Source organism: Geotrypetes seraphini, chromosome 2, assembly GCF_902459505.1.
Source record: "Geotrypetes seraphini chromosome 2, aGeoSer1.1, whole genome shotgun sequence".
Taxonomy (NCBI): Eukaryota; Metazoa; Chordata; class Amphibia; order Gymnophiona; family Dermophiidae; genus Geotrypetes; species Geotrypetes seraphini.
Window position 1 is genome coordinate 408,220,693 of NC_047085.1, and position 23,461 is coordinate 408,244,153.

The 23,461-nt window shown below is 43.4% G+C and overlaps 1 protein-coding gene across 1 annotated transcript in view; it reads left to right on the forward strand.

Annotated features, from left to right (window-relative positions):
- The window catches only part of VWDE (von Willebrand factor D and EGF domains), a 174,549-nt gene that overhangs the window by 23,959 nt on the left and 127,129 nt on the right, over positions 1–23,461 (forward strand). The window contains 4 exon segments of the mRNA XM_033931003.1: positions 6,943–7,174; positions 11,540–11,605; positions 13,162–13,418; positions 20,552–20,641. Of these exon segments, the coding sequence (XP_033786894.1) occupies positions 6,943–7,174; positions 11,540–11,605; positions 13,162–13,418; positions 20,552–20,641 (645 nt within the window).

Sequence of the window (23,461 nt, forward strand, 5' to 3'; positions counted from 1 at the left end):
CGGGGTCCTGAATCCTTCGCGGACTGGCAAGATTTTTTTGCGGACCGACACCGGTCTGCGGACCGGCGATTGAAGAACTGTGATCTAAGGCACTGTTCTTCAACTGCTGGTCCGCAGAAAATTTCTGCCGTCTGCGCAGGGCCAGCGAGATTGAGTCAGCGGTTAAATTTCCTGCTGACTGCGGTAGTGTTGGAAGGCTGCTGCCTTGGGCGATTAACGTCGGGGCCTTCCCTCTGTGAGTCTCGCCTGTTTGGAAACAGGAAGTTGAAACAAAATAGGCGGGACTCAGAGAGTGAAAGGCCCGACGTCGGCAGCCTGTCTTGATCACCACCCCTGCCGAGTTGCTGAAGAGGGCCACGGGGAAGGTGTAGTTGGAAGAGAGAGAGCTACAGGTGCAGGTGGAAGGGAGATGGTCAGCGTGTGCGGGAGCAAGATCCTGGGGAGCCTTCGATAGTGGCTGTCTCCCCTCTCAGCAGCTCTCGTACTTGACAGGGCAGTGATTCATCAGCAATTTCCTCTTTCCTCAGAGGCAGCAACGGACCCAAGGCTGCCTAAGTAAATCACAGCTGCAGGCAAGTACTGAGAGCTGTTGGAAGGGGAGGAAGCCATTGTTGGAGGCTGGGAAGCTGATGGATAAAGGGAGAGCTGCTACTGGACCTGGAGGGAGGTAGAAGGAGAGATGCTGCTGGGAGGGGAGGAGGGAAAGGGATGGGAAGAGAGTTACTGTTGGATAGGGGGAGAAAGGAAGGGAGAAGGAAAAATGGAAGGAAACAGCTGGCAGAAGGGGTCAGGATGGAATGGAGATATCAGGTGAGGGAAAGGGAAGAGAGAGGAATGAGAAAGTAGAGAGAGATTGATGCTGGAAAAGGGGTCAGCAGAGAAATGAGAAAGGGATAAAGATGCTAGATCTGGTGTATTAGAGATAAAAATGAAGAAAGCAGTGAAGCTGGAATGAATCATGTAAAAAGGAGAGAGGAGGCACAGGCTGGATGGAAAGAGGAGAGGGGCATAGAAAGAAGGGGAGAGAGGGAAGACAGTGGATGGAACAGGCAGATGCTGGATTAAAGAGACAGGGTAGATGCTGGAAGGAAAAGAGTGAAAAGAAGATGAAAGCAGAAACCAGAGACAACAAAAGGAAGAAAAAAATTATTTTATATCTCTTTTGTCATTAGAATATATCAGATTTGAAATATATATCCTGCTAGAGACATAACTGGGGACTGCAAAGCCCAGACAGTGCTTCTTTAGCTTCCAGCTGGCTTAGGGCTCTCTCGGACCAGAGATCACTCCCCTAACACTATTCCTATCATGTGTGACTGCAGTATTCTGTTAGCATGATATTTCTGTGTAGCATTCTGTAATAACTTGACTTGTTCAATTTTCTTGATAGTAGAGGGGATATATGTGAAGGGGAGGGGAGACGGGTTTTGTTGGTCCTTGCTCTGTATATTTGTATTTATAAAATCACAATTATACAGAATATTGTTTCTTTTTATACTTTAATAAAATACATTCAATATAAAATCATAACTGCGGCTTGTGCAGATGGGATCAGATGGTTTACGGGGACCGAGCTCAGGGAGACGGTCGGAAATATTTTTTTAAAATTTCAGTCTTAGTAGTTTGCCGGTTCACAAAATAATTCTTTTATTTCTGCTGGTCAACGGGTGTAAAAAGGTTGAAAAACACTGATCTAAGGTTTATTGGCATGGAATTCCATAGCTGCAGACCTTTTACTGAGAATGTGGAAGTTCTGATATGTTCATGAACAATTTATTGATGAGTTGGGACAACAAAGCGTTTTTGATTTTCAGATCTAAGTGTTCTAGATGGAGTATATGGGGTCAAGAAACATGCTAAGTATGGAGGTTCACCTGTTATTAATACTTTAAAAGTTAATTTTATAAGGGATATGGTGAGAGATGGGAAGCCAATACACTTCATAAGAACATAAGAATAGCCTTACTGGGTCAGACCAATGGTCCATCAAGCCCAGTAGCCCGTTCCCACAGTGGCCAAACCAGGTCACTAATACCTGGCCAAAACCCAAGAAGTAGCAATATTCCATGCTACCGATCCAGGGCAAGCAGTGGCTTCCCCTATGTCTTTCTCAATAACAATGGACTTTTCCTCCAATAATTGTCTAAACCTTTCTTAAAACCAACTATGCCTCTAGAATGATGTAATGTGATCAAATTTACAAATGTTAGATTAATCTTATAGCTAGCTGTGTTTTGGATATTTTGAAGTCTTTTGATCTCTTTTTGCCATATCACAAACTGCTTGGTTGTAAGCTTGAAGAACAGTATAGCAATTTGTGAAATAAACAGAAACATAAACATGACCAGAGGATGCCAATATTAATTAATGCATCCGAAATCTATCTCAGAGTGGTCCATAAAGCTAGTTTTACTCTCTTTTTCAAATTCTAGTTCAGTAGATTGAGCTATAATGTTGATATTTATTTATTTATTTATTTAACATTAAATATAATTATAACAGACATTTTCATATTCCTGCATTCTAGCAGTTTCACTATGGCTGGGAAATGTCCCCTTTAACCAAAGCAATGGGAATCTCAAGGTGAAAGGGGATAAATTCAGAGATGAAGAAAAATTGAGGAAAAAGACCCTTAGAAGACCCTCAGGAGGGACATTGTGTTAATGAGACATGACTTATAATCAGACCTATGAGCTGGACAAAGCAAGCATTTCTTTCAGCACAAATGAATATTTCTGCAGGAGAACTTCATCTTTGCCCTAGAAGCTGATGGCTTTCTGCTGACTGTGACAGTTATTCTATTAAAAGAATTTCTAAGAAATGCTTGGGCCACAAGAAAGCCACAATGTCAGGTCAAGATGACATGGTCAAAATGACATGAACTATAGATAAAGCTACTGACAATCTAAAGCAAGATTAGGAGGGAGGGTGCCCACCTTCAGGGATCATTGACCTTAGTATTACGAATGCATTTTCAGGGAAAATAGAGAAGTCATATTTGACAGTAGGTGGCACCAAGCTTCATTATGACTCAACTGCAATTTTATATATATCATCCAATCATTAAATATGATAAAGTGTGAAAATCCAATGGAAATTAAGTATGTAATTAGTAGCTATGCAAGACTCTGGACCCCATGCTACTAAGCTTGGTTATAAAAAGTCCAGCTTAGTTCCTTAAAAGATAGGACGGATCAGACAGCACATGACATACTGGTACTCTGTGCTATTCTTTCATTAGGCTAACTGCTGTTACAATATTCTATTTGGATACTATTTTTATATAGGCTGCCTTTTCTTTATTACTATTAAACATGTGGAGGGGCATAATAAAAAAAAAAACGTCTAAGTCCCCTTTTGGCCTAAGGCCTTAAACGTTGAAAGTAGAAGCAGGGAAAATGTCCATAATAAAAAAAAACGTCCAAATGGAGGTTTTTTTAAAAATAATGGCCTGCCTCTACATTCAGCTGTTTAAACGCCCAGACCACCACTAAGTTTACACTTATACCCCCACGACGTCTACACTTATACTCCATAATGAACCAAAAAACGCCTAAGCCCCAAACGTCCAACACAAGGGCTTTTAGGCGAAGGAGCCAGTCCTTCACCTAAAAGCTGGATTCTGTAACCGGTGTCTGTCAAAAACAACACCGGTTACAGAATCCACACAAACGCCCCCTCCCCCCGACATCGGGGCAAGAGGGAGCCCAAGCCCTATTGCCCCGCGGCACCGACCCCCCCGATTACCTTCGGGGCAAGAGGGAGCCCAAGCCCTCTTGCCCCGCGGTACCGACCCCTCCCCCCGATTACGTTTGGGGCAAGAGGGAGCCCAAGCCCTCTTGCCCCACGGCATCCCGACATTCTCTGATGACATCAGGGCAAGAGGGAGCCCAAGCCCTCCTGCCCCGGGTACCCGCGGCACCCCCCGATTACGATCAGGCCAGGAGGGAGCCCAACACCTCCTGCCCAGGCAGACCCCCTAATCCCCACCCCCACTACAATACGGGCAGGAGGGATCCCAGGCCCTCTTGCCCTCAACACAACCCACACCAATGACCGCCCCCCTGAACCTCCATTCTGCAGCAGGCTGGCCTGCTGGACGGGCGGGTTTGGCACCCGTCCATCCGGCCAACATTTTACAGGTATGGGGAGGTGGGATTGGGGGTGGGGGGGAGGGGTCGTGGGGTCGGCAGGGGGTCCAAGTAGCCATTTAGGCCACTTTTTATATGTTTTTTTTCTTTTGATTATGAACCTCATATTATATACAGCAATTGGGTTGTCGGTGTGAGGTCATTTAAATACATTGAAGGGGCTAGCAGCAGTCTCTTCAGAAGTAACATCAGAAAATACATTTCACGGAAAGGGTGGTGAATGCTTGGAACAATGGTCCCATGGAGGTGGTGGAGGCAAAAAGGGCCAGATTATGTATTGGGTGCCTACATTAGGCGCCACAAGGCACCCTAATCGAGGATACCTTGCAACGCCTAACTTTGGAATCCATGCTCAACTTTATTTTTAATTAGCTTAATTGGTGTGGTAATTGACCCTGCCAGTTTTCAGCCAATTAAAAAAATAATAATAATAAAGATTAAGAGTTTGGTACCGAACTCTTAGGATGCCTAGGGACGCCTAAGTGGAGGCACCCTCTGACACCTAACAATGCCTACCAGAAAAGTAGGCATGATTTGGGGAGGAGAATAGGCATGGTTGACTTAGGCATCACTACAACCTGGCCTATCAGCATCTATGTTTAAGACACCAAGCAACACTTAAGTACTCCTAAGTGGGATTCTAAAAGTAGCACCCAGCGGTTGACTGATTAACATGCCAAGTAGTGCCTACAATGTAGGCACGCTTAAGCGCCGTTTATAGAATCTGGCCCAAAGTGCATCTCAATTCAAGAAAGCTTGGGAGAAGTACATTAGACCTCTAAGGGATAGGAGGATATAGTAGATGGCATGGTTAAGCAGATTAGATAGGCCGTTTGGTCTTTATCTGCCTTCATTTTTCTATGTTTCCATGTTTGTCTTGTTCTAATCCAGTACCCTTAAGGATACCTGGTTTAGCAGCTGGTCTCTGTAATCCAAATGTCTATTTTAACTAGAATGCTTAAATCAGTGTCTTCCAAAGTGTGGGTCAGAACCTAGAACAAAGGGTTACCAGATTTTATGCATGTAAAATCCGGACCCCTAGACCCTCCCCCAGGCCTGCACAGTTCCACCCATCCCCGCCCTGTTATGCCCATGCCACACCCTAGCCTCACCCCTAACCCCACTCCCCTCTGCCTGCTCAGCTTGGTTTTGCTTTTCAAAACCCAGTCAAAGTGCCGGGTTTTGAAAAGCTATCTGGACACCCGTACATGTCCTCTACAAAGAGTATTTGTTGAGCTACCAGTAAATTCACAACTTCAGCATTTGGAACCTAGGACAATACCAGACTTTACAGTCTACGGCCCAGAAATATCAAAGAAGAGACAAGTTAATCTAATAATGTATTTTTTAAATGGGTATAACTTATGGGCAGGTCTTTATCTGCCATCATTTATTATGTTACTGTGTGCACCAGTTTAACTGATGTTTTGTATGAAATGTTTCTTCATATATATAAATAAAATTATGGGGCAAGAAGCTAATTTTTATAATCTTTGAAAATAATATATACCCTATTGTTGGGGGGGGGGGGGCGCAGGAGTTAACAGCATTTGAATCTAGGCCTCTACTGTTGGGGTTTGAACCAGGAATAGGTACCTCTGAAGCAACCTCAAAAATGGTGTAACTGTTACAGAAACATCAGGGAAAGCATGCTGGATATAGGAGTGGGGTAAGAAGCAGGAGATAAGATGATGCTTTCCTACTATGCAACTGACCCCTAAATGCTGCCAACCTAGGTGGATGCTTCAGTCTGCCTAGTGGCAAAACTGGCTCTGTCAAAGCCAAGACCTTACCATTCCACAGGGGCAAGATATTCATAGACAGGAGGAATGTCAGGGTCATCCTGACTAAATCATAATACCTGCCAAATGATGCTGCTATGAGGCATTTCACCAGGTATAGGAAATTGTCTCCTAGCAGCCGTAGCTTTGATGAGAGTGAGAGAATTCTAACTTTCCTTCGGCCATGGAAATTCTTATTCCTCTTGATTGTTAAGGACCTGCTCCTGAAGGATTTTATGGTTCTGCCTTCTGAGGTGGTATGCTTGTGAGGGAGAGATATTTCTATGTTTATGCTGGGGATGTACAAGCAATCCCAAGTATGCTTTCTCCACCTGGATTCCCCCCCCCCCCAAGGCAATTTCTCTAACCACCCCTTCATTCACCTCTTAGTTTACACAGGATCTCATGCTCTAGTTAGCAGCAGATCTGTATACCCATTTCCTCCCTGAGATACTGTTGAGTTCTTCCAATAAATATTTTTATAAGCCTCAGTCAGAAAGCTACACTGGGGCAGAGAGGACATAAGCAAAACATCTGCTTGATATGCATAATGAAAAAATGAGTATATATAAAATCATAGAAATAGTTACATAAACAATTAGTCATTAAAATCAGGGGGAGGGGGAAGAGGAAGAATGGACTTTCCAGATGAGCTAGTCAAGTTGAATGGGGTATTTCAGATGGGCTGGTGGGTGGAACAAACGGATAACAGAAGGATGGGAGAAGTTTATGAGAGGGGATATGAGTTCTGTGAGAAATGCTTGGAGGAAGGGGCGTAAGATAATACTGATGGGAGGCAGTCTTGATGGCTTTTTGGCACCCTCAGGGAGGTGGCTAAGGATCAGAAAAAGATTCAAAGGTGTGATTGAGCTTCATAGGGTACTTCCTAGTAGTCCAAATGGGTCACTGTCAGAGACAAGATACTGTGCCTCAGTGCTTTGACACAGTATTGCACATCTTTCTGTTCTTGTGTTCATTTGATATTTTTCTCATTTTATTTTGCACTGCAGATGAACCACTGTGGAACTCAGGCCCCTTTATGGTTGTCTCTGAAGGAATCCGAGTCCTTGCCTCAACCTGGACAGAGCAGGCAACTTACAGCCTGTGCGACATGGCAGTTTTTCTTTAGCAGCACAAAAGATTGCTGCCTTTTCCGCATACCTGTCACGGTGACAAACTGTGGAGATTTCTTTGTGTATTTACTTCAGCCGACTCAAGGCTGCATGGGATATTGTGCAGAAGGTGAGAAGTCTCATAGTAGAATGCATACTTATGCATGCTGGTTTCCTATTTTATTATTATATTAATTATTTGGACTGGTACTTCTTTTCACATTTTTGCTAGAGTTGCGTGAAAATTTGCACCTGCTGTTGGGATCTGTAAAACCTGCTCGTGATTTCTTCCTTTCAAGGGTTATTTGTGGGGATAATATTGACCCTGAAATTGTCAGCACTTTTTAAAAGGCCAGTTACCATAGGATTTTATACCTGGTTGTTCAGTGACCTGCTGGTGCCGAATATCCAGATATATGAAAGTTTGTCAACTGGTTGGCATACATTGAGGACGCCTAAATGTCAGGATGCTGGCCATTTAACTTCAGGCGAACTTTATAAAAACAGGGCCTATGAGTTTTTCAGACACAATTTTGATCACTAATTGGTGTGTGGTTATTAAGAGAGCTTATTTGTGAGGTAACTTTATATCTGTTATTCAGAGTTTTTGACTCTATATTAGAGCATATTTGAGCAATGATAGATGCTTCCTTAATAGTGTTCTTTGTGTGTTGGTGTTCTCTTTGTATTACATTTGGAGAGTTTTGCTATTTATTATAGTTTAGTATTCACCTTAAGGAATTTTATTGTTTGAAATATTTTAACAGCACACATTAAAAATGTTTTTGAGTGAATTCTAGTGCATGTATTTACATAATAAATGCTTAAAACATAAGAACCTAAGAGTTGCCATACTGGGACAGACCAAAGGTCCATGAAGCTCAAGGTCCTGTTTCCAATAGAAACATAGAAATAGATGGCAGATAAGGGCCACGGCCCATCTAGTCTGCCCACCCCATAAGTACCTGGAAATATTCCTGCATAATGTGAAAGAATCAACTCAACACTTAAAAATCAGAATAAGAAAGGGAAACAATAATGTTAAACAGCAAAGAAAAGAATATAATGATAGGTTATATGATGTTTCTTGAAGCTGCTTATCTGGTATCTGATATCTGCTTTTCTGTGTCTGTTGCAAAATGAAACTTATTCTGCATGTGCTAACCTGAAGCAAAATAATGTGCTTTCAGCTTTAAAGCTTTTAGGCATTTAAAGCTGATACAAAAATATAGGGGGATAAAGAAAACATAATTAAGGACCAGGTTTAAGAATTTCACAGGTTCTCTGTTAAGTTTGAGTAATTATAGCTATTTCATAAACAGCTGCATGAAATGTAAATTGTGTGACTTCCTCCCCATTTTCACCCACCCACCCACACTCCCCATTCCTCCCACCCCCATACACACACACGCATATACATACACCCATTTTCTCCAGTCCTCACGGGAAAGTTTTCTTTCTTTCTTTCTCCCTCATTTTTTAAAATAATACAATGCTGTTGACTCAGATTTGGTTCTTGAAAAAGATGCTTCTTGAGCATAAATGTATATTTCATGATATAATTTAACAATATAAAAGATGTTCACAAGTGAATATATAACTTCACTATTTATGTATTTTCAAAGCTTATATTGATAGTATGAAGTCAAATATCTTACCGAATGGCCCAATACTATTTGTATAAAAAGGAGTTGGGTGAGGGGAAAGGTGAGGGGGACTGAAGAATTTCATACATTTAAAACCAAAACTAAATAGATGGTGCCGGTATGATGACTGAACTACCTGTATATTCAGGCTGTCACCTGTATAGTATTTAACATAACCAAGGCACCTAATTCACAGCTGAAAAAAGGCTGAAATAATTTAGATGAGGCAAATTCACTTTTCTTTTGACTTTTCTGCTTTATTCCTGTTTGGAGTGTCTGAAAGTTCTTCTTACCTAGACACATAGTAACATAGTAACATAGTAGATGACGGCAGATAAAGACTCGAATGGTCTATCCAGTCTGCCCAACCTGATTCAATTTAAATTTTTTTTTTTTTTCTTCTTAGCTATTTCTGGGCGAGAATCCAAAGCTTTACCTGGTACTGTGCTTGGGTTCCAACTGCCGAAATCTCTGTTAAGACTTACTCCAGCCCATCTACACCCTCCCAGCCATTGAAGCCCTCCCCTGCCCATCCTCCTCCAAACGGCCATACACAGACACATCTCAGTTGTATAGATTACTAGACTTTATAGTAACATAGAAGATGAGAGCAGATACGGAAGAATTTATCAGACATCATTAGGTCTTTAAGTTGTGGTAAATGGCCCTTACCAGGACTTAAACAGCCCTAAAATTGCTGTTCCAAAAATAGCGTGGCAATATTTAAGTTTCCGCGTGCTACTTAGTAATGAGATGAAAAAATGCAAATGCATCTCATTACTATGAAAATCCCCTAATACGACTCACGGTGGTATACCACAAGTCATGTTAGGGTCCATAAATCACAGTAAAATGACCCCAAATTGGGTCATTTTACCATCTGGTAGCATTGGTACACACAAAACCACAACCTGATGCTCCAGGGCTGCAGTGGTGAGTTCCCCGTGGACCACCCCATGTATGTCCTCCCACTTGCCGGCCCTCCAACCCCCCTAGTTGCTACCTGCAAAATCATTGATGGTCCAGCGGGGTCAGTCAGAGGGGTGCAGGCCAGGCCAATCTGGTTCAGATACAAAAATGGTTCCTCTAATGACAGTCTAATGACTGCTAGGGGGTCATATTTCCATATGGAAAATTTCCTTATATGGAAATATGACCCCCCCCCCAATTGATAATCATGCGAGACTGCTGCTAGAAGCACCATCAATAATAATTAACAAATTACCTCATTTACCCCCTAATGTGTGCATGTTATCAAGTTTCAAGTTTATTTAAAATTTCTTATACCGCCCAATCAAGCCTTCTAGGCGGTGTACAAAAACACCATAACAATGTGTCAATTAACATACAATTTAAACAATAACAAACCAGGGGAAATGACAATTTTTAAAGATATTGACGAACGGGAACAAAAGGGAAGAAGGGTTAGAACTACAATTGATAGAAAGAAAGGAAACACTCAAGGGGAAGAATAACAAAGGGAGGGGGAACTGAAGGTGGAAACCTTTCTTGAATCTAAGTCATCTAGCGGTTAGCGCACATGTTGATTTAGCGTGCGCTAAATCCATGCTAAAACGCTTTAGCGTGCCTTTGTAAAAGAGTTTGCTGATTTTTAATGTATTGATTAATTCACTATGGGGCTCATTTTCAAAAAAGAAAAATGTCTAAAAGGTGGCACAAAGGGGACAGATGGACATTTTTCTTGCCAAGCCCTTTCAATTCATTATTTTCAAAACCCATTTTGTAGATGGATTTCTGTGGCAGTTGCCCACAGTGTGTCTAAATCTCAAGAGGCCACTTTAGAGGCATGGTTTGGATGGGAATGTCGAGCTTATGATATCGATGTTTTGCTGTAATCAATCAAACATTTTAGATTACGTCCAGAGGCAAGGATATGAGCAGAGCATGGCTAGAGCTCAGGCTTATGCATGTACTGTAATATACCTCTGACACTTATATGCAACCACTTATAGCAGCTCTATGGTTGGTGTAAGTGCCCACATCTATTATTTAAACAAACGTCCTTGGATCTGCTGTAATTTTTTTCTGGACAAAACAATGTGTGCTGTTATATATAGTCAAATTGCACTCTTGCAGTTCCATCCTTTTCCCACTCAATGCAAGTAAAAGTATGGCATTTATGGAACAATGTACTCAGAAAATGGGGCTCAGTGCTGTTTTACCTGTGGAAGTGGCTTTGAAAATTTGCTTCTATAGGAGTAAATTTATAAGCTACATAAATATGTAGAAGAGTGTTTTACCCACTAACTAGGCTCCTATAAAAATGACCTGGGGGGTATATGTGTGTAGAAATTAGGCACACAGACAGTGGCGTAGCAAAGGTTGACGGTGTCCATGGTTGTGGCCCCCCGCTCCTTCCGCACCCTCCCCCCGCCACACTTGTGCCTTCCCTTCCCACCCCCGTACCTCTTTAAATCTTTGCTAGCATGAGCAGCTTCTCCGGCTTGTTGCTCGCACCAGTGTTGGCTTTCCGCGACCCGGAAGTGATTTCAGAGGGAGCCAGGCTGGCGTGAGCAGCAGGCCAGAGTAGTTGCCCACCCTGGCAAAGATTCAAAGAGGTACAGGGAGGCAGGAAAGGGAGAGAGCAAGTGTGGCGGGGCGGGAGCAGAATGGTGCCGGCGCCCCTACCAAAACGGCGCTCAGGGTGGTTCACATCCCCCCCCCAACTATGCCACTGCATACAGAAACAAAATGGCAATTTTTATGTAAAGTATGGGTAGCCAGTAGGCATTCCTGGGGATGGAGAATAGGCAGAGCAAGGGACAAGATTTGCACTTGTGCATGTACCCTCTGTATGTACTTAATAATTTTTTAGGCTTCTTTTACAGTTGTTTCAGTTTCTACATCAGAAGTATTTAATCCAGAGAAAACAGAAGTTGGTGACCTGTGCAGTAGTGAGTATTCTTTCTTAATCTATAAAGTCCTGTCTATTTAAGTCAATGATGAGTATTTTACAGATCATTTCCTAATTTTGACTTCAGTCTATTATTTTTACTCTGTGAATACAATGGAACATTTTTTTTCTGATTTCTGTGCTGGATGTGTCTATAGTTGATTAACAGATTAGTGAAGAGATTTATCTTGCCTAGAACTGTGAGGAATTGCACTGAATTAGAAAAGAGGTGGTGAGGAGAAAAATATTTTATTTTAGAATTATTTTCTGCAAATTGGCACCTAATGAATTAAGGTAACAATCTTTTCAGCTACAGTGGCAAAATAACACTCAGAATTTAGGAAGTTGGTTGGGCTGAGAACTTTTCAGCACCCCCTCATAATGAGTTTGGGAAAAAGTTTGAACAGAAAGTGGCAAAGTGAGGTACGAGGGGCCGTTGAAAAGTTCTCAGCTCAACCAACAAAATTGGAGCAGTCTCCATCGAGGGCTATACAATTAGTCCAGCAATTTTCCACTTTTTTTGTTCTATATTTTAATCAACGGAATGAAAAAAGTAGAAAACCACTGGACTAAGTAAGTTGCCCTCGATGGAGACTGTTCCAACTTTGTTGTTTGGGCAGAGAACTTTTCAGTGGTCCCTCGTAAAGCCAGTGATTACTTAGTTCTCTTTCTCTCCGAGATCTCCGAGAATCTCAGAGAGAACGAGAACTAGAAGGCCTTGAGCATGCGCAGATGCTCAAGGCCCAGCACAAGCAACAGGGAGGATCTTCGGGCACCGGCATGTCCTGTGTGTTGGTGCTGGTGCCGGTGCCAGAGCGGGGTAAGCGATTGGGTTTGGGTGGGTGAGTGGGGGATGCCGGATCACGGCGGGGATGCCGGATCGCAGGGGGGAAGCCAGATTGCAGGGGGGCGAGCGGGTGGGATGCCAGATTGCAGGGGGGATGCCGGATCGCAGGGGAGGGGGCTCGCAAATCGAGACATGCTCGGTTTTTGAGGCACGGATTTTGCAAATGTTTTGCTCTTCTTGCAAAACACTCGCAAACCGCGGCACTCGTAAACCGAGGTTTGACTGTACTTGTTCCCATTTGCTAGAGGCATTTGCATCATTGAAACAAAAAGTGTCAAGAAAAGTGTGGAATAACCTATAAGGTTCATGGCTCCACATTATTCTCTTCTTGGTTGGGCTGAGAACTTTTCAGCAGCCTGTCATACGACAAACTAAGCTATAGAAATAAAGAAAATGATATATTGATAAAACTCTTTTGAGCTGTGTGTGGTTAGACTCTATTTATATGCACAAAATCAATTATTTTAGTTTCTAAAAATAAGTAGTTTTGCTTTATTTACTAGTTGACTGCTAATATTGTATTGTTTATTTACTTCCCGTTTTACAAAACCATGCGGCAAAAGCCCCGAAGCCCTTTAAATCTCTAATTTTTGGGGCAGTTACTGCAGCAACAGCTGCTAGCTCAGCTTTGTAAAAGGGAGGAGGGGAGTTGTTAGTTAGTTAATATGTTCCTAAACAGAATAAAATAACTAAATAATTTGTCTATCTAGGTAAACAGTGTACAACACCATCACCACCACCACCACCACCACCATCTACTCCTGAAATTGTGGCAGAATTGATGAATCACATCATTTACCTAAAATGTTCCTTTGACACATATTCTACAAATAGTTCCCTGGGATTCACAATAACCTGGTCCAGACTTTCTTCAGAGGGGATCAGAGAAGAACTGCGACACGAGACCATCGTTCAGCCTTTCTCACTGCTAGAACTGGATGGCTTAAACCTCAGACTGGGAGACCAGGTATGTAAAAAATAATAACATTCTCAACTTTGGAAAACTGAATGAGTCTGAAACTAATAATCATAATAATAACTTAATTTTTGTATACCGCAATACCACAAGCAGTTTAGAGCGGTTTACAGAGGAAGAGACTGTACATATACAGCGATGTTACAGAAAGTATAATCAGGTACATTGGTAACAAATTTCAAACTGAATTGGTGACATTAAGCCAATATTTCTAAAACCACCCCACACACACACAAAAAAAGAATCCGACACACCATCCTAACCCCCACCCTCCCCCCTCTTTGATTATAATATCTACAGCTCTTGCTTCAAATGGGAAGTAAGAGGGAGCAGCTGGAAGGTAAATCTTGTGGGAACATAAGAACATAAGAAATGCCTTCACCGGATCAGACCCTAGGTCCATCTAGTCCGGCGACCCGCACACGCGGAGGCCAAGCTAGGTGTTCTCTACTGGACACCTTGTTTACCCGTGTCCTTCAATGTGATTTGCATGAAGATATGCATCCAACTTGCCCTTAAATCCCAGAATGGTGGTCTCTGTCACAACCTCCTCCGGGAGAGCATTCCAGGCGTCCACCACTCGCTGTGTGAAGCAGAACTTCCGGATATTAGTCCTGAGTCTGCCTCCCCTAAGTTTTAGTCCATGACCTCTTGTTCGAGTCACTGTTGACAATGTGAATAACGAAGATTCTTGCTCCATTTTGTCGAAACCTTTTAGTATTTTAAAAGTCTCTATCATATCCCCTCGCAGCCTTCTCTTCTGGAGGGTAAACAATCCCAGTTTATCGAGGCATTCTTCGTAACTCAAATTCTTCATACCATCTATTAGTTTTGTGGCTCGTCTCTGCACCCTCTCTAGTAGGGTTATATCCTTCTTCAGATAGGGAGACCAGTGTTGGCCACAGTATTCCAAGTGTGGTCTGACCATTGCTCTATAAAGCGGCATTATGACATCCGCCGATCTACTCGTGATGCCCTTCTTTATCATACCAAGCAGCCTGTTTGCTTTCTTTGCCGCCGCTGCGCATTGAGCCGATGGCTTCAGGGTCCTGTCTATCAGTACCCCCAGGTCCCTTTCTTGTTCGCTCTTGCCCAATGTTACACCTAACATTTTATATTCTTGTTCTTTGTTATGCCTTCCCAGGTGCATCACTTTGCATTTTTCTATATTAAATTTCATCTGCCACTTTTCCGCCCATTTCTCCAGTTGGTTCAAATCTCTTTGAAGTGCGTCTCTGTTTATTTGCGACCCAACTGCCCGACATAGTTTTGTGTCATCTGCAAACTTGATTATGTTACTTGTTGTTTCCTCTTCTAGGTCATTTATGTAGATATTGAACAAGATGGGCCCAAGAACCGATCCCTGGGACACGCCGCTCGTCACCTTCTCCCAGTCCGAGAACTTCCCATTTATGCTCACCCTCTGCAATCTGTTCTCCAGCCATTTGCCTATCCATCTTAGTATATCCCCATTTATTCCATGTCTTTGTAGTTTCCTCATGAGCCTTGCATGTGGTACCTTGTCGAATGCTTTCTGGAAGTCCAAGTATACGATATCCACCGGTTCTCCACTATCAATATGTTGGTTCACCTTCTCAAAAAATTGAAGCAAATTTGTCAAACATGACTTCCCCTTCCTGAAACCGTGTTGACTAGCTCTCATCAGGTCATGATTATCCAGGTGCTGCACTATGCTATCTTTGATTAGTGCTTCAACCATCTTCCCAGGAACCGACGTAAGACTCACAGGTCTGTAGTTTCCTGGTTCTCCCCTTGATCCCTTTTTAAAGATTGGGATGACATTTGCTATCCTCCAGTCGTCTGGTATTTGTCCAGTTCTAATTGACAAGTTGGCTAGGGATTGTAACAGTTCTCCGATTTCTACCTTAAGCTCCTTAAGCACTCTCGGGTGAATTCCATCCGGTCCAGGGGATTTATCGCTTTTTAGCTTATCGATCTGATAGTATATCATGTCCAAATCCACATTCACTGTGGTGAGGCTTTCCTCAATTTCTCCTTTGAATACTCTCCCTGGTTCAGGTATTGTTGCAGTGTTCTCTTTGGTAAAGACAGACGCAAAGAATGAATTTAGTCTATCTGCAATCTGTTTGTCTTCCTTGATGTACCCTTTCTTTCCTAGGTCGTCGAGAGGGCCCACTGCCTCTTGTGCTTGTTTTTTTCCTTTTATATATCTAAAAAAGGGCTTGAAGTTCTTGGCTTCCTGCGCAATCTTTTCCTCATAGACCTTTTTTGCCTTTCTTACCGCCTTGTGACACTTCTTCTGGTCAACCTTGCGAATGTTCCAGACCTCAGTTGTTTGTTCCTGTTTCCATTTTTTAAATGAGTTAAAGCTAAGATACAAGTATTTGTATATATCTTTCGTCTTGGACACTGGACTTTGTAGCCTCAGATGACAAAGCAAAATAATCCATTCCAATATGAATCAGAGAAATCCGTATAGCAGTTGGATAGATTCAGTAGTGGTTCTTATTTTGACCTATTGTTCACTCTGGGCGACATGCATTGCAAATCAGTCGAATAATCTGTGTCTCTCAACATATAATAAACAAGTCCACTCTCTGCTAAATATATTGCATGTCTCTTCTGGTTTGACTTCTAGCATTTCTTATACCCCAGTGAGAAAGTTCTGAAGCAGTAAAGTGGTTCAACTCTTGCTTTATATGCAAATGAGCTTCAACCATTCCTCAGCTCATTGTTTCTCTATTTCTCTCTCTCTCTCTTTCTACCTGTATTCCAAACAGTTCAAACAGGAGTTTAGAAAAAGGACAAGAAGAATAAATGGCAATATTTACTCTCCAGCCTATATGTGACCATTTGTATGTACCTCCCATATATGGTTTTTTATCTATGTTCATGGTAGTTGAGGTAATCAAGGCATATTTTTCTAGAAGACACTAGCCCAATATGTATGGCTACCAAACGTCCGGGAAAACCCAGACATGTCCTCTTTTTAGAGGACTGACTAGGCTCCCGGATGGACTTTCCAAAACCCGGCATTTGTCTGGGTTTTGGAAAGCCTCAATGAGCTCCAGCCATGTTTGGAGGTCCTCTGAGCATGCACAGATGATGTAACATACATCCGTGCATGCTCCAGTCCCTCCAGACGTGGCTGGAGCTCGTCCGGAAGAAGAGAGGAGGCTTTGTGGGGAGGTGGGACTGGGGGTGGAATGGGACAGGACTGGAGGCGGAACAGTGTAAGGCTAGAGACTGAATGGATGGAGTCATGTATCCAAGGTTTCCTGGAGAAAAATATGGTAACCCTACCAATTGAAGAATATGGCAAAATGCTAGGAGGAGTGTGATATAAAAAGAATATACGTTTTCTATTGTAGCAAGGCTGCTGAGGATGCACAGTAGGTGATGCAATGATGGAAACTTTGTGTGTGTTACTTGCTGACCCAGTGCCCAGTTTCTCTGGCCTTGCTAAGCCCAACCCCTCCTGCCTGATGACTGCGCACCCCGACATGAACAATCGTGGCAGGAGGGAGCCCAACCCCTCCTGTCCGATGACAGCCCACCCTTTCCCAAAGATCACCGACAGGAGGGTGTCCAATGCCTCCTGCCGGACCCCCCCATGAACTACCCCCAAAACCCCCCAACCCCCTTCCCTGTACCTCCCCAATGAACCCCCTCCCTGGAAACCCCCACCGGCTCACTGAGAAAGTTGGCCGGCCAGATGGGTACTCACACCATCTGGCTGGCAGATCTGCCTCTGTCCAAATGAGGCCGGCCCACCCCTCTCCTGCTCAATCCACCGGGTGAGGGGTGTGTTTGGAGATGGGGGTTCGTTGGGGGGGATCTGGCAGGAGGGATTGGGCACCCTCCTGCCGACGATCTTTGGGAAATTGTGGGCGGTCATCGGGCAGGAGGGGTTGGGCTCCCTTCTGCCGCAATCGTACATGTCGGGGTGGACAATCAACGGGCTCCCTCCTGCCACGATTGTACGGAGGTGGGGGGACTGGCAGGCGTGGCCACTATATTTATCGTGGCAGGGAGATCCCTTGCCGCAATAAGTATAGCAGCCATGTCTACAGTAACCCGGTTCTGTAACCAGCATCTGTAACATGGACGTCGGTTACAGAATTGGGTTTATTTTGGGTGGGCCTAGGCCCTTCCTGGGCGTCTTATACAGAATCTGGGCCAAAATATCTATCTTGTTTTTTCAACAGACATTTTTTGATTTCTGGATTTTTAAACAAGAAGCCAAACAATAGTCTTAGGGATATCTGGAGCATCAAGATAAAACAGTATATTTCTGTATCTCGTTGGCCACGAATTTGGACTTGGAGGTTGAAATATACAGCATCAGCACATATGAGACAAACATGGTTATTTTTATTGCATAGGATTTTTTGGACCCCCAGTTCGCTTACACAAAATAGATAATTCTAAATCTAATAGATGCTGGCATTGTCACATTAATACAGGAACTTTGGATCATCTAATATAATAAAACCCTAAGCGCGCATGCGCACTCCCACCTGCGTGTGCCCGTTTTCTGTGCGCTGTAGGGACTCGCAGGTAGGAGTGCGCATGTGGAGCCTGTCGGCCGCCAAAAAGCGTCGAAGGACCGGCCAGGTAACACACCGCGGCTCCCCCTCCTCCACCCCCCCACGCCGCCGTCCCTACCCACCACACCACTAACACGCCACAACTCCTCTCCCTCCCCGCCGACCCTACCCGCCACACCAGATACCCCTATTGACCCTCCCAGCCAACCCTCCCACCGCTACACGGCCGACAAATCTGGCAGCTCCAGCAGCGTCCCAGGCACACTAAACACACTGCTTCGGCTCTTCTACTGGCCTAATTTCCTCTGCTGCGTCCCTGATGACACAGACAGAAAAAATGACAGACAGGCAGCATGCAAGGAGATAGAGACAAAGAAAGAAAAAACCCAGACAAACAGACATCTATTCTAGCACCCGTGTAGAGTGCTGCAGACGCTGCTGGAATCAGAAGGTTTTTCGGGACCGCGGGAAGGGAAGGGGGGGGCGGTAAGGCACTAAGGGAGCCGGCCAGACCGCGGGAAGGGAAAGGGGGGGTAGGGGAAACGTTGCTGCTGCACAGGGAAGTGATGTGGGGGGAGGGGGATGGAATGCTGCTGTGGCTGCTGCACAGGGAAGTGGTGGGAGAGAAATGCTGCTGCATAGGAGGCAGGGAGAGAGACAGATAGATGGAAAGAAAAGAAGAAAGACACAGGGGCAGGGAGAGACACAGAAAGACAGACAGACAAAGGGGGCCAGGGAGAGAGACAGACAGCGGGAGGGAGAGAGAGACAGAAATAAAGACACGCAGACATATATTCTAGCACCCGTTAATATAATGGGCTAAAATACTAGTCTGTTATATTTTTGTCCATTGATACTTAGTTTCTGAAAGTCAATTTGGGGACAAATAAATATTATTCCTGAATCATCTATCCCCATGTCATGTGAGGCGATAATATGTGGTTCACTACTTCATGTCAAACCTACTTTAGATAAATTTAAAAATCGCCTTTTCATGATATTGACAGGAATAGGGGTTCAGCTGATTACCCATAATTGGAAAAATCATGATAGGATTAATTTTACTATTTGGTGGGTAACTGTGTGTACCAAATACAAGTATGAAAAGATGATGGCAGAACATTTTGGGAATAATAAGTCTTTTAAAGATGTATGGAGTCCATTGACTAATTTTATTGTAATATAATTAAGATCATGTTTCTTTCTTTTTTCATTACATTCATTACACATCCAGGGAGGGTGGGTGGATGGGGGGTGGGAAATATATTTTGAAATGTTTATTTATTTCATTATAATATTGAAATTATTTTATATGTTTTATTGTTCAAATAATAAGTTCAGGAGTGGTGAAATGATTGTTAATGTAATAATTATATAGTTAATAGTGTGTTTTTTGTGCAGTCTTTCTGATTTATCAATTGTATTACACTATTGAAGTTTGAAAATCAATAAAGATTTACAAAAAAAAAAGTGACCATTTTTAGACATGTTCGCCCTTAGTACGTCTATCTTTTTATAACCATTTTTGAAAAAACAAAACATTCAAATTCAAAATGTAAAAAACAAGCCATTGGGACGTAGGAGGGGGGCCAGCATTTTTAGTAGACTGGTTGCACAGATATGCCTCCAACATGCCCCCATGAAATTTAGATGCATTGTTGAGAAACAGCATAGAAAATTGTCTAGAAATGACAATTTGGATGTTTTCATGATCCAAACATCCAAAAGATGATGTCTTTTGGACGGTTTTCTTTTTAGAAAATGAGCTCTATATGCATATACAAGAGATTGGTGTACATTAAAAACTTTTTGGTGCCCAAGTGAACTAAATATGTGCTCACAAATGGGTACCTCTGAAAAGCCATTCACCTCATTCTAATGTCTATTAGGTGAAGAGAGCCTTTAGTTTGTATAATTCATAGCATAAAAACTAAAGCCCTCTTTTACTAAGCCAACTTGACTACTGCAACATTGCTTATTTAGCAATTTCTCAGAAACATATGCACCGACTATGGATGGTGCAGAATACAGCGGTCAGGTTGATCTTTGAATTAAAAAAACATGACCATGTGACACCCTTTTATCGGGTGTTGCATTGGTTGCCAATGGAGACGCGTGTGAAATTTAAATTCAGTTGCTTTTGTTTTAAGGTTCTATTTGGTCTGACTCCTAGATATATAAATGAACTTTTTTCTTTTACAACTAATAGACATAAAAGAAGCTCACATTTGATTTTTGCTTTTCCGCCTGTTAAAGGATGCAAACTTAAAAAATATCAGCAGCTTCTTCTTTCATATCAAACAGCAGCATGGGGCAAAGATCTAGATCAATTGCTCACTTTTACTGAAATTTAAGGGGAATTTAGAAAACATCTAAAAACACATTTATTTCTGAAGTACTTAGGTAGTTAACTTGTAAAAATTTTATATTATGTAATTATCAGATTTTAGGGTTTTTAGCCATTGGTTCTTACTTTTTAATTTCTTTCTGCTTTTAGTGTATTTCAAATGTATTTTAAAATTGTGTAAATCACATAGAACTTCACAGTTTTGCGGTACATAAATAAGCTGTTATTATTAATATTATTTACAGATTTACTGCAGTAGTTCCAGCTTTTTCTTAGACAATCCAGATGTGCAAAGTCATTCAGTAGAAAGCAAAGAATTTTTTGCTGGCATCAAGGTAAGTATGTAAAATGCAGTTGTATGTAAAACTAGTAACAAAAAATAGAGGTTTCAACCATGAACCATTCCTAGACACCATCACTGTCCCTGGAGGATTCTGGAGCAATTTTGGTATCTTTGAGAATACATTAGCACAGTGGTTAGAGCTACAGCCTCAGCACCCTGAAGTTGAGGGTTCAAATCCCATGCTGCTCTTGTGATCCTGAGCAAGCAGTGGCGTACCAAGGGGGGGCAGTCCGCGGTCCGCCCCGGGTGCAGCCTTAGGGGGGGGTGCACAGCCGGCCAGGTCCGGAAAATTCCTGGGCTGCATCGGCAACGGCACTCAGCGGCATCAGCGCCCACCCCACCGGTGACGGCACTCAGCGGCATCGGCGCCACCTCCCCCCCCCCCGCGATAGCACTCAAGTTCGGCCTCCTTCTCCCGGCATCATCAGAACTTCAGATCGGCAACAGGTGCTAAGTCAAAAGCTTCCCCTGACTCAGCTTCCTGTTTTCGCCCAGGCAGTTCAGTCAGAGGGAAGCTTTTGACTGAGCACCTGTTGCCGATCTGAAGTTCTGTTGATGCTGGGAGAAGGAGGCTGAACTTGAGTGCTGTCGTGGGGGGGGAGGCCTTGCCGGTCTTGTTGCCAAAATTGGAAAGGTGAGGAAGGGAGAAAGATAGGCCTGTGGTGGATGGAGAGATTGAGAGAAGAGGACAGATGATGGAAGTGGGGAGAGAGAAGAGGGCAGATGTTGGAAGTGGGGGGAAAGAGAGAGAAGGGGCAGATGATGGAAGTGGAGAGAAGGGAGAGCAAATGCTGAATGGAAGTGGATGGAAGGAGGGATAAAGAAAAAGGACATGTGTTGGATGGGGGAAGAAGATAGAGTTAGTGAGATAGTGGAGGGGTGAAGGAAAGGGGTGGCATGCTGTGGGTAAACATAGTGAAAAGAGGGAATTTGAGGACTGCATAGTAAGAACAAATTTAATTTTGACGGACGCAGAAAATAAAGACGGAAGACCAGAGAAGGAAAGGGAAGAGAGAGAGAGGAGAGAGAGATGCCAGAGAACGGAGAAGGAGACAGATATCAGATCTGAGTGGAGGAAATGAGAAGAGAGAGATGCTAAAAACCACAGGGGGGAGGGAAAGAGAAAGGAGAAAGATGTCAGACCATGAGGGAACAGAGGGAAGATGATAGATGCCAGACCAAAGGGGGGAGGGGAGTCTAGAGGAGAGATGGCAGGGGGAGACAGACATTTTCTGGAAGGGGGAGAGGGCAGACAGTGGATGGAACAGGCAGATGCTGGATTGAAGAGACAGGGCAGACGTTGGAAGGAAAAGAGTGAAAGAAGATAAAAGCAGAAACCAGAGACAACAAAAGGTATAAAAAAAAAATCATTTTATTTCTATTTTGTCATTAGACTATATCAGATTTGAAATATGTATCCTGCTAGAGACATAACTGGGGACTGCAAAGCCCAGGCAGTGCTTCTTTAGCTTCCAGCTGGCTTAGGGCTCTCTTAGACCAGGGGGCATTCACCTAACACTATTCCTGTCATGTGTGACTGCAGTATTCTGTTAGCATGATATTTCTGTGTAGCATTCTATAATAATTTGGCTTGTTCAGTTTTCTTGATAGTAGAGGGGATATATGTGAAGGGGAGGGGAGACAGGGGTTTTGTTGATCCTTACCCTGTATATTTATATTTATAAAATGACAACTGTACAGAATATTGTTTCTTTTTATACTTTAATAAAATATGTTCAATATAAAATCATAACTGAGACTTATGCGGATGGGATCAGATGGTTTGCGAGGACTGAGCTTGCGGAGACGGGGCGGAAATGTGTTTTTTTAATTTCAGTCTTAGTAGTTTGCCGGTCCACAAAATAATTCTTTTATTGCTGCTGGTCCACGGGTGTAAAAAGGTTGAAAAACACTGCTCTTGAGCAGAGTCAGCAGCTGCGCTGAGGTGCAGGAAGGTCCCCCGATGACTCGTCTGCCGGCTTTGCTCCGGAAGAAGTTATGTCGGAGGGAGTGGACCTGGCCGACGCAGTCATTATGGGTCCTTGCCACAACTCCCTGCGTCTGCCGGGTCAACCCCCTCCGACGTAACTTACTTCTTCCAGAGCAAAGCCTGGAGTCATCGCGGGACCTTCCAGCACACGGCTAGTACATCCAGAGCTAGTACGTTAGAGTGGGGTGGACCGGCAGCCGGCAGCTACAGCCATCGCGAGAAAGGAGTAGGACTGCTGGAATTAAAGAGTGGTGCAGGGAGAGAAAGGGGGGCAGGGTGGAATGGAAGGGTGGTGCTGATGGAATTGATGTACAGGGAAAGGGGAGAGAGACATAAGGGGGAAGGATACTGGATGGAATTGGATTGGAGGGAAAGAAAGGGGGCAGATGCTGATTGAAGAGGGGTGGATGGAGAGAGAAAGGGCAGACATTGGATGGTAGTGTGGCAGGTAGAGGGGGAGCCTATGCTGGATGGAGGTGCAGATGGGAGAGATAAGGGAGCAAATACAGGAAGGAAATGGGAGGAGAGAAAGAGGGGAGCAGACGATGGAAGTGGACAGAGAGAGGAGAAGGTACTAGATGGAAGGGGTAGAGAAAGAGGCCAAGAGTAGAAGGTCCAAAAAGGTAACACGAAGGGAACTTAGATGTATGTATACAAATGCTAGAAGTCTAGGAAACAAAATGGGAGAACTAGAGACGATAGCAAGACATGAGAACATGGATATCATTGGCATAACAGAAACATGGTGGAATGAAGAAAACAAATGGGACACAGTACTACAGGGATACAAACTATATAGAAGGGATCGAGAAGGGCAGAAAG